This window comes from Athene noctua, chromosome Z (assembly GCF_965140245.1).
Source record: "Athene noctua chromosome Z, bAthNoc1.hap1.1, whole genome shotgun sequence".
In the NCBI taxonomy this organism is placed as follows: domain Eukaryota; kingdom Metazoa; phylum Chordata; class Aves; order Strigiformes; family Strigidae; genus Athene; species Athene noctua.
The window spans coordinates 58323917-58338764 of NC_134077.1; the positions used below are offsets into that span (position 1 = coordinate 58323917).

Sequence of the window (14848 nt, forward strand, 5' to 3'; positions counted from 1 at the left end):
ACAGCATAACTATGGCAGTAAATCTCTTAGATTTTAGCACAGCTATGCCGTGGCAGAATACCTGTTGTGATTTAAAATGTTTAAATTCTATTCATTAAAATGGAGACTGAGACATTAACATATATTCAAAGCTTTTAGATGGCATAAAGTACACATAAAGAATGGAGCTGAAAGCTAAATTTCCTTCCAATAAAACTAATCATCATTACTGGGTGTCTCTGAATTTGCTTCAACTACAGTGTCAAAAATGGGAGGGTTTGAAAAAATAAAATGAACTCTGAACTATTGTACACATACGTGCATACTGTGGCACAATCTCTGCAATTTAATTTATAACTGTGACATAAGGATGAAGTTTGTATTGTAGTTGCGGTGTAGTTGTGGTGTAACTGCCTCTGCACTTCCCATCGCTTCTCAGTGCACTTCCCATCAGTTTGCCGGGTGGTCCAGTTTGTGCACAGATAATACGATGAGTTGTCTTATGACAAGGTAAAGGACTGAGCTACTCACTTCAGAGCAATGCATTTGACTAATTGCTACAGGACCACTCTGTACAGGAATTTCAGGCAGCCTCAGAGATTCCCCCAGCAGGCTCCTCCTGTGCATATGACAAGTGAGAAGCACAATTTATCGCTTCTGCTAACTACCATCCTGGGGAGGTACTCTGTCTGACCCAACAGATTCCTCATGCAGTTTCTGCTGCAAAAATGATCAAACAGTACATGGATAAGACACTTGCAGGTAGTCAACAGGAACTATTCCTGCAGATGCAGATAAGGTCATATTCAACAGTGTTATGATACAGTTAGCATAGGATGTGTTTTGTCTGTAGCTCAAGGTAAACTACAGCAATGGATCACACATGCTACAGTGGTCATGTGGGATCACAGACCAGCTAGCTGTATGTGAGACCTGAGGACAGATGCAGTTTGGGGGATCTCCTCTGATCCAGCTGATGATGCCTTGCCCTGCCACTTATCACTGTTTGGATAATGATTGACAATCCCACTTAAGAGATCTGACTGTTCACACGTTACACTATTCAAAAGCTCTGTACAAACTAGCTTTTTTTTAAAAAACAAACACACTGTCCACGAGTGTCTGCACAACACAGAGTTGCAATTATTCAGTAATATTCATTGAAATTACAAAAATAGAGATTTTGACCTAAGCAATAACTGTAATTGTCGAAGTCTTTGACAAAAATCCCCACTGTTACTGTTACTAATCCCATTGTTACTAAGTCTCAAATACAAAATAAAAATATACCTAAGAACACACAGAATTTTAGATCTGACACAAAAAAGTCCAAGTGAGCAGACAATAAATGTAACTGAGACTGTTACGGCAAGATGGTCCTTTATTTTGCCCATTTCAAATTGTCTCTTGGCCACATGAGCCAGTAGCAGTAACCATATAGTACCACAGTCACACTTTGTGAGCTGGTAACTTCTCTTTGAATAAAATCTTAGGCTGTACAGACTCTGACTGTCTGTCAGATCACACACACATGCTATGTGGGTAGGGTCTGTCCAGCAGCAGGCATACTGGATAGAAGGTTGCCAGTGCAGCAAGGCCCCTGGAAGCTGGTTCAGTGCTGGCTGTTTCTCTCTTTCAACTATGGATTTCCTCAGCTGTACTTTCACTTGAACTTGTAGTTCAAATGCAGCTTAATTTATCAGTCTGAAAAAATCACTACAGGCCCCTCCTGTACTTTAACAAGCACTGTTCTAGTTTTCAACAGCACCGAAAAAGTACTTGAAATTGCTTTCATCTTTCAATAATTTAAAAAAAAAACAAAGCAAAAAAATATTTAAGGGGTTATGTATCCAGTGCTCATGGTAATCTAAAAGCCTGTAAATCATCTGGAGAGTGCCTGTCTTAAAGCAGACTAATTGAGAAATTTAAGGTTTCTTCTGTGTGAGTGATGAATCAGCATGAAGTTTTCTGCCCTGGATATTTTTTTTTTTTAAATTGTTTTTGGTTTGGGGATTTTGGGGCATTTTTATTCTGTATAATTTTAAGACTCGCATAGGTGATGGAAAGATTACCTTTATTTCTGTGTGCTCAACCAACAGTTCTAAAAGGTCTGCTCAGAAAAAGAAAACAATATCGTATCAAAACAAACTCATCTTTATTTCATTTCTTTTCTTTCTTTTTTTCCCCCTTAGTTCATCTATTACTAAAACCTGATTAATTATTTAAAACAGACTTCTCTATTGCCTTGTTAATAATACATTACTCCTGCTGTGGAAAAAATGAAGCAAACCCATCTGCATGAAAACACCTCTGGAGTTATCAGAATTGAGAAAATCCTGCAACTGAGAACTCAAAAGGTTGAAATAACATGTATGTAACAAAAAAGAACAGAGAAGCAAAACAATGCAGCTCAGTTCTGTTTTACCTGAAAGGCTTGTCTTCAGCTCTGAATTCCTACTTCACAGATCCAAACCATCCACATGTGGTTTTACTTTATATTAGCATTTATTCTAACCCTGCAGCACCTCAAGTGTCTGTAGAGGAACAGAGACTGTGAACACTGGTGAGGGCTTTGTAAAACCAAAGTCTTGGCACACAGCAACAAACCGTGACCTGCAGACCAACAAAACTTGGCCTTCACGTCTATAACCTGATGGAAAAGTGAACGGATTTCACAAAAAGGTCATGATGTTTTGTTCTGAAATGGAGAATTTCTTCTTCTAAACAACTATTTTTTCCTGATTATGGCAGAAGTGAAGCAGGCAGCCTGCTTCTCTCCTCTGGACATGGTAAGACAGAAATGCTCTTTAAATCCCAGCCCCAAAAAAATCTACTTGAGTTTTTGTGCCTGTGAGTGCTTTTCTCAGCAGGTCTCTGTACTTCCACAACTAAGCAAGCCACTATTCTCAAAGCTCTATAATATTTTAAACATGCTTTTACAGACCTTATGTACAGTTTATACACCAGAATATTTAATTGTATTGTGAGATATCTACAACACAAAACTATTCCCTTTTCCACTTGCACATGTGTTTATCCCCAAGTCCAGATCCATGCACTGCAGATGTCTTCTATTTAGACCTTTAAATACCACTATTTCTGTGCCGAGCTAGGCACATTCACGGAAGGTTTCTGGTGGAGAATCTGACAGAGAAGAATGATGGGCAAGAGCTATCTAAATGGGATATGGGTCTTCCCTTCCAGTGAGATAACTGTGTCATCTAGAACATTCCCTTTTCCTGAAGGGCATCCTCCTCCACCACTCTCAGACACGTGCACACCATAAGCTCTTTGCTGGTCTCCAGCTATGAACATTATTCAGTATGATGTCAACAGATTCTCTCCTGTTTCATACTCAGAAAACACAACCTAACTGCAATTCCACAGTCTTTTCCTTTGTGGGTCAGTTTCCTGATGTCACATTTCTTGCAGCTGTGCGGCTCTAACTGCTATTGTATTTGAATGAGATATCCTCACAAGGGCATATCCAAGTGATGGTCTGCTTTGGTTTAAAAAGTTTTCTGATAAACAGGTTTTGGAAATATATGTCAGTTGCTTATATCTCATAGTGTAGCATGTTGTTATATGTTGTTATATCTCATAGTGTAGCAAACAAACAAAAAAAAACCTTACTGCATTTATTCAAAGGACAGTGAGAGAATTTTTCAGCTTTTATTAAATACACAAATACAACACCTTCTTCACAAACTAGATATCCAGACCATCTCTTATTCAAATGAAAGCATGCACCACTAAATCAGGGTACACAAGGCACACGACAGCAAATGCTCTCCATTGTTAAATATTAAGTAGGTACTACAGTACACTGTTTATTTATTCACAGAAGTCTGCTACCTGTCTCCTACATCACAGGACTACCAGAATTTATTACAGTAGAATTGTCCATGGGCTGTGAGCAATTTTCTTTTCATACACCCACCAAACATTTATTTAGAGAAGAAATACATAATGATGACTGAAATTTTGGGTAAACTGTGAATAAACCTGAAAACAGGGCATCTTAAAAACAGATACAGTGATCAGTAGCTTTCTTACCATCAGTCATTGCATGTCTTTCCTAACAGTCCCAGACTATACCCAGCCACATGCTAGCTGAAACTTCTGGATTGTTAGCTTCTCAAAATAGTCTCTGGACACTTCCACTGATATTCTACCGAACGTTCTGCTGTGAATGTATCACCCAAATGCTCAGCACTGAGGAGTAACAGTCACTTTCTTGTGAATAAAGGCAAAGGAAGTTGTCATATTTAATGATCTCATGGATAGCTCCTAGCTGAATAAAAAGTGACTGCTATTTGGATCTAAAGAAGTCTTACCAGTTTCAATATGATACGATGAACAACACAAAATGATTACAGATATTTTCAAGTAAATTCAATCTGTAAAAGCAAACTGGTTTTGTTATAAAACAATGTACAATTTTCAAAGTAGACTGCAAAATAGCTGCAGGTAATAAAAGCACACAATTTGCATCACTTATCTGCATTTTCTTGATACTTCTGGGGGAAAAAAATTATGTCTGCCTAAAGATAAAACACTATTTATGTAATTCCTTCTTATTTCCAGGCCAATGTTACAAATTAGACTGAATAACATCTCTGGCATATACTGGTTACACTGAAAAGCTCCTGTCTGAGATGCTAGTTCTTCCCCAAGGGAAAGAGAAGAAAAATCTACATTTAGATGAATGGGATTCAATCATATATTTATTACAATCGATCACTCATAGTCACTTAGTCAACATAACTTAATTTTTTCCCAATTTACTGCTAAGCAGTTCTAGGAATGCTTTGTTAAAGAAAGCAGGCTGTTCATGAGTTGGAATCTGAATTAAAGAATCCAGTAAAGCAAATACATACCTCATGTTCAGTGAAAAACTGTATCCAGTCACAAGTCTCCTCTTCTATAGCATCTATTCCCCTCCATCTGCTGCAGATCTTCTAAACTATTTGCTTAATTTCCTTCCTCTTTCCAAGAACACAGCCTGTCTGCACATCTACATCCATCATTTATTTATCTTCGCACTGAACTATACTGTTATTATACATCACTGTTTTGGTTACAGCCAGCACTGAAAAATCTCAGTCAGGTTCTTATCTGACAAACTATGAAAAATATTGAATGAGAAATTAATTTTTGGTGCAAACCAGAAACCCCTGTGTACTTGAATAGCTAACTACAGACAGACAGAAACCTCTTTTTTGTTTACTATATGACATACTAGGCTGAGTCCTACCAGCATACCTTAGAAAAGTTAAATTCTTCAAGGTGCAGCAAGATTTTGGAGAGCAGCTGGAGCACCTTCAAGAAAGACTCAATGCTCTCAGGATCCCCAACCTAACGTTCCTGAGACCATCATGGTACTGGGTGTTACAATCAGGCCATCAGGAAGCAACAGAAGTTCTTTGATCCTCTTAAAGACAGCACTTACAAACACAGACAAAATGGTGAACAAAATGTCCAACAAAAGAGTAATGTGATCTATTTGAAAAAGGGGAGAGAAATAATTAGAGACTTTGGAAATCTTTAAAGAAGTTAAATTAAAAATAATTGTTCTCCTGTACAGAGAGAGCAGTAAAGACTGCTTTAGCCTTCCACAGGACTGCTAATCAACTCTGTGACAGACATTAATTTTAAAATATTTGTAGAATGTTTTGAAATACAGGTTTTTTTTTAAAAAAGTTTCAGTGAAGTTATGAAGAAACAGAAAAACAACCCAAACATACTCATCACTGTGATTCCAAGAGTTTTCAAGGAAAAATAAAATCTGGAAGCTACTTGTCTCAATCAGCTTGCAGATTTTTGCAGCAACTCTAACACCATGCTCCAAAAATCTCTCCTCATTTATAGAATATTAGACTTCATCATTTTGAAGACAGATTAAAAAAATCAGAAGTCTGTCATAGATCTACATGATGTGATCTTTTATCACCATCTGAATTCCCTTTGCAGAGGCTGAGGTGTTTTAGATAGTTCTGATGCATTCCTAGAATATTACAATAATTCAGTTTAAAACACCAAACAACACATAGAAAGTTCTATTTTCGGTGTTCTTCCAAAAAAACACAGGTCACAAAAACCATTCCACAGCAAAAAGACAATGAAGCAGATGTTTATGTATAGTTATCCTTGAAATAATAGCATGGGTCCATATGATAGACTATTTTTGGCCAGTAAATTTAGTCTACCAGCTCTTTTCATATCAGGCATAAATTTAATGCAGTTAACAGTTGTTTATGAGTTTGTTTGAATAGAAATGCAGAAAACCCATAAAACTTCAAGTGAAGATTATCATACAGGCAGCTGGAACCACAAACTGGGAACTGACTCTGATACAAGTTAAGCCTCATGCCAGAAGTACAGAATTTCAGAAATGCTGATGCTGTAAATCTGAACAATGGCCTTTGATACTTAGGTGCTGGAAAGTGAATACACTTTACAGTAATAATATACTGAGGTTTATAACACACTTTTAGAGCCTGCAAGTGGACAAAAAACTTGCAAATTTTCTGGAATATGAATCTGATCTATGATACCATCATAAAGAATATCAACAGTTTTCTGATGGAACTGTTACGAATGTTATGTGACAGAAAATGAAGCTTAGAAACCCAGAAATAACAGAAACACAAAAAGATAGATAACAGAAGATTAAATGTTCTGTAGCTATTCTAAAATATTCCATGGCAGTAAAAAATGTAACAGCATTTGTTTCAGAAAAAACGAAGAGCTTCATGTGACAAATTCTTGTACAGTATAACTGGGGTGAGCAGCGCTTTATAAAGAAAAATTTGGCCCACTGGTAACACATGTACTTACCTCTTACATGCTCTCTAGAGTATAAATTTAAAACACACAAAGCACTACATACTTTACTTAAGGATGACTCACAGAACAAGAAAAAAATGCACCCTTCTTCACTGCCATGAATGTAATAATTAAAGGAAGGAGACATAATCTGAGGGTTGAAAACTTTGTATACTCACATCTCCATCTAGTGGCCTCTGGTCGTCAGAGTCCCTGGTTGGACTGATGTCCTGCCTCATCACCCAGATCGGCTCCTTAGGTTCATCAGGGGTATAAGGAGAACGGATGGTCCTTGTCTTCACCTCCTCAATAGCCTCTTTAATATCCTTGATGGCCAGTGAAATTGCATCTCTCTTTTCCTTGCTGTACCTCTGTACAGATTCTCCTGAGCTGGATGTAACTCGAGAACCAGCTGGGAGCTGGCCATTACTTTCATGCCCACCACCAGTAAGAGCATGACCATGCTCCAAACTCTGCTCTGCCTCTGGCATGTCTTCAGCTGCCTTGTCTAAGCTCTGGGAGCTCATGCTCTGCTTCACCTCTGCTACAATCTGATCAATGTCCTCCTCTTGTTCATAACTATCCATTCTTGGGTAGGGTGCAAACTCTGCCTCCTTCTCAGGGCTGTCAGACTCTCCATCAGACCGTTCATCATAATGGTGAAGGCGGGCACCAAGTGCCTCCTTGCGGTAATTGTCAGCTTCCTCTCTTTCCCGCTCATACTGTTGGATCCCCTCCCTAGCATCGAGGTCTGGCGTGTCTCCTATCTCCTCATACACATGCTCTTGCAGTCCATAGTCAGCGTAAGGCTCAGCATACTGTTCATCCTCTCCTCGGTGGAAGAGCCGATGTGTGTAGACATAACCCGAATAGGCTGCATTCATGGCTTCCTCATGTTCGATGGAATGGAAATGTAAGTGATTGGGCAATGTTCTATTATGAATGGCCTCACCATGCTCAGCCTCAGCATTCTCTGTGTACTCCTCAGACTCAGGCCTGTACTGCACCGCATATGCGCTCTCATCCTCATTTTCCTGAATTCTCTCTGTGTCATAACTGTCCTCCACTGTGGCTATCACATCCCCTTCTGCAGTATCTGTGTGATTGTGGAAACCACTCTCAGTGCTGGCTGACCGGGCTAACATCCCTTCCTCCTCCTGCCCAGCCAGGACCCCTTGGCTGCTGTTTGTATGCCTTGGGTAGCGAGTTGCATACCGCTGTTCCTCTTCCACCTCTGAGTGCTCCAGGTCAGCCTCCACTGACTCGTTCACTGCTCCATTTGTTGGCTCTTCACTTACCTCCCCCTCAGGTGGTCCAACCAAATGGTTCATGGCAAGTTCTGGTGGGTAGGTCACTTATTCTACTGACATTTTGTCTATCACAGCTGGAAAGAAATAAAAAAAAACCTCTGATGTTACTCTTACAAAAAAAGCGGAGTCAATAAACAGAAGCAACAAAGGTTCCCTTCCTTCCCTGGTGCACAAACGTTTGACTTCATCAGCTCTGAAGTCAGACGACAGACAGCACAACAGTATTATCTGCCATGCAAATGATCTCCAACAGCAGCAACCAACAACGATCCCCTTGAGGACTGTCATTCTCATTTCTACAAACAAATTCTTTGTGGAAGAATCATTTTCAAGCAGTTCTTGGGAGATGCTTCTACAGACTGCTGTGGCATATCAAAGATGTTGGCAGGTACATGTTAGAAAAGCTAACTTTTGCCAGGATAGAGATATGACAGAAATATTCTACATTTGCTCCACCACTCTCTCTACAGCTCACCAACTTGGTGCAAATGAAGGATGCTGTAATGTAAAATGACATATTTAGTCTCATCTGCAATTGCTCACAAACATGACAGCTGTGCATACTACACTTCTTCAGTTCATCTTCAGCTCAGCTAGGCACCCTATGCACTCTTAAAAAATAAATTAGAAACGAAAATGTACTCTCGGGGTGTCTAAAGCACCTGTTCCTTCTCCCTACAATAGCACATGACAGCTAGATAGAACATAGTTACCTTCGTGGAATGTATCTATAATCACTTAGGATGGCTTCTGCACCAAAAATCTTTCTCAAAACATGGAAAGGACATTACTAATATTCATAACCATGACCACCATTGAGACTAGTGAAGCATCTTAGCCTTGCTGACTTTCTCAAAAGATGATATAATTATTAGAGAGATCTGTCAACAGTAAGAAATATGCAGGCCACAGAAACAGCAAAACTCCATAAGAATACAGCACAGCTTCCACAAGTTTCATAGAGCAAACAGGCCTATCCAGCTCAGAAGGTTTCATTTTTATGTAACAGCTTCAGCTATTTTGAACCTTATTCTATGTTTTTAAAATGTAGTGTCATAAAAAGGACATTTTACATCCTTTTAGGTCCCCAAATCAAGCCACATATCCATAAGTAAAAGACAGTTCTAGCCTGTTACTTATTAATAAGAACTAAAAGAAAAGGTACCTGTTGGAAGACTTCTAACTTTAAGGATCTATAAAAGAATGTGTCAATTACAAATTAGAAACATTAACATGAACGTAAAGTAGAATTTTAACAAAATCAACTGAACTGAAGCCAGGAGGCTCAGTTGACACTTTGCTGACTAAATGAGCTCTGTGCAAAAGTGCAGTTGGAGTAACTTCCTGTGACAAGAAAGCAACAGTAATTTCAGTTGCCTGCTATCAGAAAAGCTGACAGGCAGACAAGGCTAGGTGGGAGTTACTTGCACTATACTTCCATGGGAAATCTAGTGGGTGCAGCTTCCAGCTCAGCCAGTGCTCCTTGTCTTTGTTATACCTAATTGTTCTAGCCTTTAAAATGTAGGAGTCCTTGGAAAAAAAAAAGGAAAAAAAAAATACATCTTGGCCCAAGACCTTTTAATTTTCAGAAAAAGTTCATACATAGCTTTTGCAAACTGTTTCACCTCTTGTTGTGGTTTAATCCCAGCTGGCAATTAAGCATCACACAGCCTCTCAGTCTTCCTAGAGGCTGGTGCATGACAGGGGATGTGATATCCCACTCAGTTGCCTTTCCCACCCCCATCACAAGGGAGAAAAATATATAGTATATCATACAGTATAAAAAATACACGTACAAAAAGAGCTAATAAATCACATTAACTGAACAGATAAAGATGTTTTACACAAACTAGCTAACCCCCTTTCAAAATAACTATGAAAAACTTTGTTTTTTCCAGCTAAACAAGGTATGCTAGTAAGAAGCCTTCAGTGACAAGGTACAGTCTTTTCCAGTTACAACTTCCAATAAATCAGGAAAAAATGGGCAGAATACAGGTGTGTGCCAGAACTAACAAACTAAACACTCTCCTCTCCACAGCATATGATATATTATTTAAGTAAACAAGAACAGTAATATTAGAGAGCTTTCCATTTTAAGCCCATAAAAAGGTAAAGATGCCAAGGCATAACAGTCCTTTGAAAAGTCCATCCCAAGCAGGATTTCCTGCTTCCATTGAGGTAATTTATAAAATTTCCATTGCTTTGCACATAGACATTAGGCTAAAATAGAGGACTGCTTAAAAATTCAACCTTAAATCTGTTGCATTTGGAGTAGCCCCTGACTCGCACTCACAGGAAAAAGGGCACTACAAGTTGAAAGAAAACTAAGTTACACATAAACACAAAATGATGATCAACTTTCTTAAATCTTTATCATGTATCTTGCCACATCTTTAACTGAATTATGTTGTTAGAATAGAAGACAAAATTCAGCTGTATGAGAACTACCTGTACCTCAAGTCAAAGAAGGTATCAAATGTCACAATATTTATGACAACAGAAGTTTATTTATGACAATTGTGTTTCAGAATTCTCAATACAGGCTTGCAACATAATGCATCCTATGGACAAACAGCATCACTGATATGTCTAGCTGTGAGAAAAAAATTACAGAGACTACAAACCATACAAAATATTGCTAAAACCCAAACATCTTCCTTTTGGAAGCTGAAAGTTTTGAAAGCTGAGTTTCTAAAGGTCTACTTGTAAAACTGACTTCGTTTCAAGAATGATCTCACGTTAATTTCAAATATTGATATCCTGAAATTTTCAATGTTGTGTCCTTTGAGAGGTGAGAAGGAAATTTAAAGCTTTTCACTGAAAAATGTCCTCTTCTGTTTGCCCTTCCTCCAATAATTTCAATTTAATTTCACTTTTTAATTTTGCAAACAATGAAATATTATTTTCAAATGTATTTTGAAATTTTCAAAAAAGGAGACATTTTAATTGTTAAAAGATAAGTTTACTTACAAAACTGTAGATCTGAATAAATGCCCTTATGCCACCTAAGCCCAAACAACCTTCAATGAAAGGTAAGCTTCTAAGTCAAGTACATGTATTTGACTATTTAACAATCAGTCTTTAGAACAGTAATTTAAAGAACCACCTATTAAGGTTGGGGGTTAGAAGCACTAAAACCCTTTTCATACATGGTAGCTGGAAGACTAGTAAACCCCACATTTTTCAATTCTTAGTAGCATCTCCCTCAAGCAAATACAAGGTCTGCCTGATTTTTCTCACCAGGCCTCCAAACAGCACTTAATTTCCAGCAAACAAACGAAGATCAATAACTTATATAAAATGCCATAGACAGACGAGAATATAAGCAAGGGTCATCTGACCTTGGAAATAAAGACACAGCACCCATCTGAAAGGTATTATACTCTCACATTAATTACCCAGAACAGCAGCTGTGCTCCAGTAATCAAACATATATAGGAAAGTGCTCTGTAAGCACTCTTAGCTTTGCAGTCAGGACTTGATGGATGAATCTGTCTCCAAAACAGAGAAATCAGAGGTTGTATTACTACTGCAACTAGCTCTTTGCTGAAGGTTAAACTATCTTTCTGCCCGTAAAGAAGAAAAATTAAACATCTGCACATATTTTTCAAGCACATAAAGAAAAAGCTTCAAGTTTAAGGATTTTTTCTGTGCTACTTTTTATTTAAAAAGGAAGTATTTATAACACTACCAAATGGCATACTATCACCTTGGAGCAAGACCATAACACCCATGCCCCAGTGCTGCTCAGGAAAAGGCTAAAATAATAATAATAAAAGGTTAAAATATGAGTGTTCAGATTTGTTGTTTCCCAAGTCCACTTGTACAATTGTTTGCTTTCTTATGCATGCAGGCAGAAATGAAGCTTTTAAAAAAATCATTATTATTCCAAATATGCCTTTTAGTGTTTACTTTGTAAGAGCACTATGCATCATATTTCCACAGCCTAACCCTGACTTTTTGGAATAAAAGATCACACTCCTTGATAGGTATGCGTACTACTGTTACCATCTCAGAACAAAGCTGTGTCAGCTACACCTACACACACATATACATGCTGTTTTTTGTCACATATAGGGTAACAGGATAACTTAGTTAGGAGGGGACCATAGTTGGTCTCCACTACAAAGCCCTGCCCAAAGCGCATCCAGGTTGGAGCTCAGATCAGGCTACTCAGGGCCTTACCCAGTTGAGGCTTGATAACCTCCAAGGCTGGAGATGGCACAACCTGTCTGGGCCACAGTGCCACTGCTGGGCTGTCCTTCTGAGTAAAATGTTTCTTCCTTATAGTCAGTTTGAATGTCCCCTGTTTCAGCATGTGCCAGCTGTCTCTAATCCACTCTCCTGTCACACTACTGTGAAGACCACAACTGCATCTCCTCTATTCCCTGGGCTCTGGTTGGATGACCTGGAAGCCGTCACTCTTCCCAGCTGAACCAGCCCTGGTCCTTGCAGACTCTCCTCACAGGGCAAAGGCACCATCTCGGTGGCCTCCCCTCACTTCCCACCAGTTTGTCAGTGTCATTCCTGTATTGGGGATGCAAAGCAGAGGCAGTACTCAGGTGGGGTCTGACATGCTCTGAGCAGAGGGGACAGTCCCTGCCCTCCCCTTGCTCTCAGGACTATTCACAGTGCTCCAGGCACTGCTGTCCCTTTTTTTGCTGCCTGGGCCATGCCCCAGAGCTGCTCCTTGGCCCCACCAGCCTTAGCCTGTATCATTGTGAGGGGTATTTACCTGCATACATTTTAAAAAAAATTATTTGCATTTTGCATTTATGGGAAGTATAACTGTTTCCTCTTATTTTGTATAACTTTTGCAGGAGAAAAGTTAGTATACTAGTTGATCATGTAAGCAAAACCAGTTTTGACTTCCGTTGAAATTTCAGACATATTTACCAATATCTTCCATAAAAAAATAGCTATTTTTCAAACATATTTACCCATAACTCCAAATCACACTAGAAGCAGAGAGACCTCTGACTGAATTTGCAAAGGCATCCTACCCCAAGTGCAAGTTGCCTTGGCACATTCTCTGAGGAATTTCACAAAGCATCTATGTTTTGCCAGACTCCAGCAATACACCGATGTCTCACTGGTACAGATACATTTATCTCAATGTTGTAGTTAAAATCTGAGGGGCGGCCAAACACCACAAAGCTGCTTGCTGTGTTGCTGCTCGCCTATACAGAATCCAAACCACAGCACTCTTACAGCTACTAAGAACAAAAATTAACTCTGTCCCAGTTGAAATCAGGACACTCAACAAGACATAGGAACACAAGCTACTTTTCAAGAGACCAGCATAGTCTTTTAGCAAACATATGTCTCTGAGACGCATCTTCAATATTTTTTTTTTTTTTGAAGAACCCCTATTGATACCAAAAACTTACTAGTTAGTATACAAACAACAAGCCCCTTTGTATAACTGTAAACTCTGAAGGTAAGGGAGTCTGCATGCTAAACAGACAAGATAAGTGTCAAGGAGCAAACCAAACCGTAACAGGTCCCTCTGTATAAACTTTGCAGATAAGTGAGGCTGCGTACCAAAGAGGGATCCAAACCTGGAGTTACCATATATGAGTAAACTCAGCCAGGTTCTTTACCTCAAAACGACCACCCAGAGACCCTTCCCCAATTACAGCAGACTTGCCCAATGTATTAACATATGCATTAGATTTCCTGGAAATAGGCAGATATTTCTCAGAAATTACAGGAATATTTATTTCTTTTAATGTATATAATGACTGTGCCTTTGTCTTTCAGTGAGAAACCATCCCCTGTGCACCCCGTAGTGCCTGCCTTCTGATGCTAAACTGAGTGTTAGAAAGTTCTTCATTTACCAAGTTTTGATAACACTATGGTATAAAATAGCTGAGAACTTAACAGCATATGCAGTGACCCCTTAGAAAGAATTCCCTTCCTCTTCCATGTTAGATGACTCTCTTTTCTGAACTGTAACCTGCCTGGGAAACCTGCTTCTGCTGCCATGTGCTATATAAGCTCATCCAAAACACCTTTAAAGAAAAAAAGTTGTGAAAGGTATGTTTCTCGCCAGTCAGTGAAAGCAGCACCTGGAAGTGACACAAACAGCCCACCATGTGCACACACATACACACATTGGTTTATAATGATGAGGCTGAACAACTATGAACCCTCATAATATTGCAACTGTCAAGCAGAAAAGCTGCATGCACAATATTGTTCTGCACACAATATATTCTACAAGTGCTTGTGGAACAGTTGTATTGCTGTAATATTTTAAACAAGTTAAACACATTAGTTTCAACAAATCTGCCTTTAATATCTTCTGCAGTCTTTAACTCCAATTTTGTTCATAATAATCTTGGAAGCTTCCATTTCTGAGTCCCAGGTCTGCTTCTGAACTCAGTAGGAGCAAATTTTAAAACACAAACTACTCCATGTTCAACTGAAAAGCCTTTTGTTTTCTAGTTAAATTATGTAAATTTCAAAAGCAGCTAGCTTCTACCAGTATCAGTATTTTCTGACCACAACTAGCCTAAAAGAGTACACAAATTCATAACAAAAAGTAAAGAAATACTGCTATTAAAAAAGAGTTAGCGCATGCTTATAACATCATCTCAGCCATGGCATCTAAAAGAAGTCCCATGTCTAACAAGAGAACTACAACTAGCCAAAGATCAAGCACTGTGGCACAAGACTCAGGCTTAACATTAGTATCTCCCCACAACTTAAAGCACACAAGGAGTCAA

At 38.8% G+C, this 14848-nt stretch overlaps 1 protein-coding gene across 2 annotated transcripts in view; it reads right to left on the bottom strand.

The window, feature by feature from the left end:
* APBA1 (amyloid beta precursor protein binding family A member 1) overlaps positions 1-14848 on the bottom strand; it is a 117055-nt gene that overhangs the window by 33046 nt on the left and 69161 nt on the right. For both annotated transcript variants that reach the window (XM_074931404.1, XM_074931403.1), the window contains one exon: positions 6987-8191. In XM_074931404.1, coding sequence (XP_074787505.1) covers positions 6987-8138 — 1152 coding nt within the window. In that variant the 5' untranslated portion in view covers positions 8139-8191. The remainder of the gene's footprint in view (positions 1-6986; positions 8192-14848) is intronic.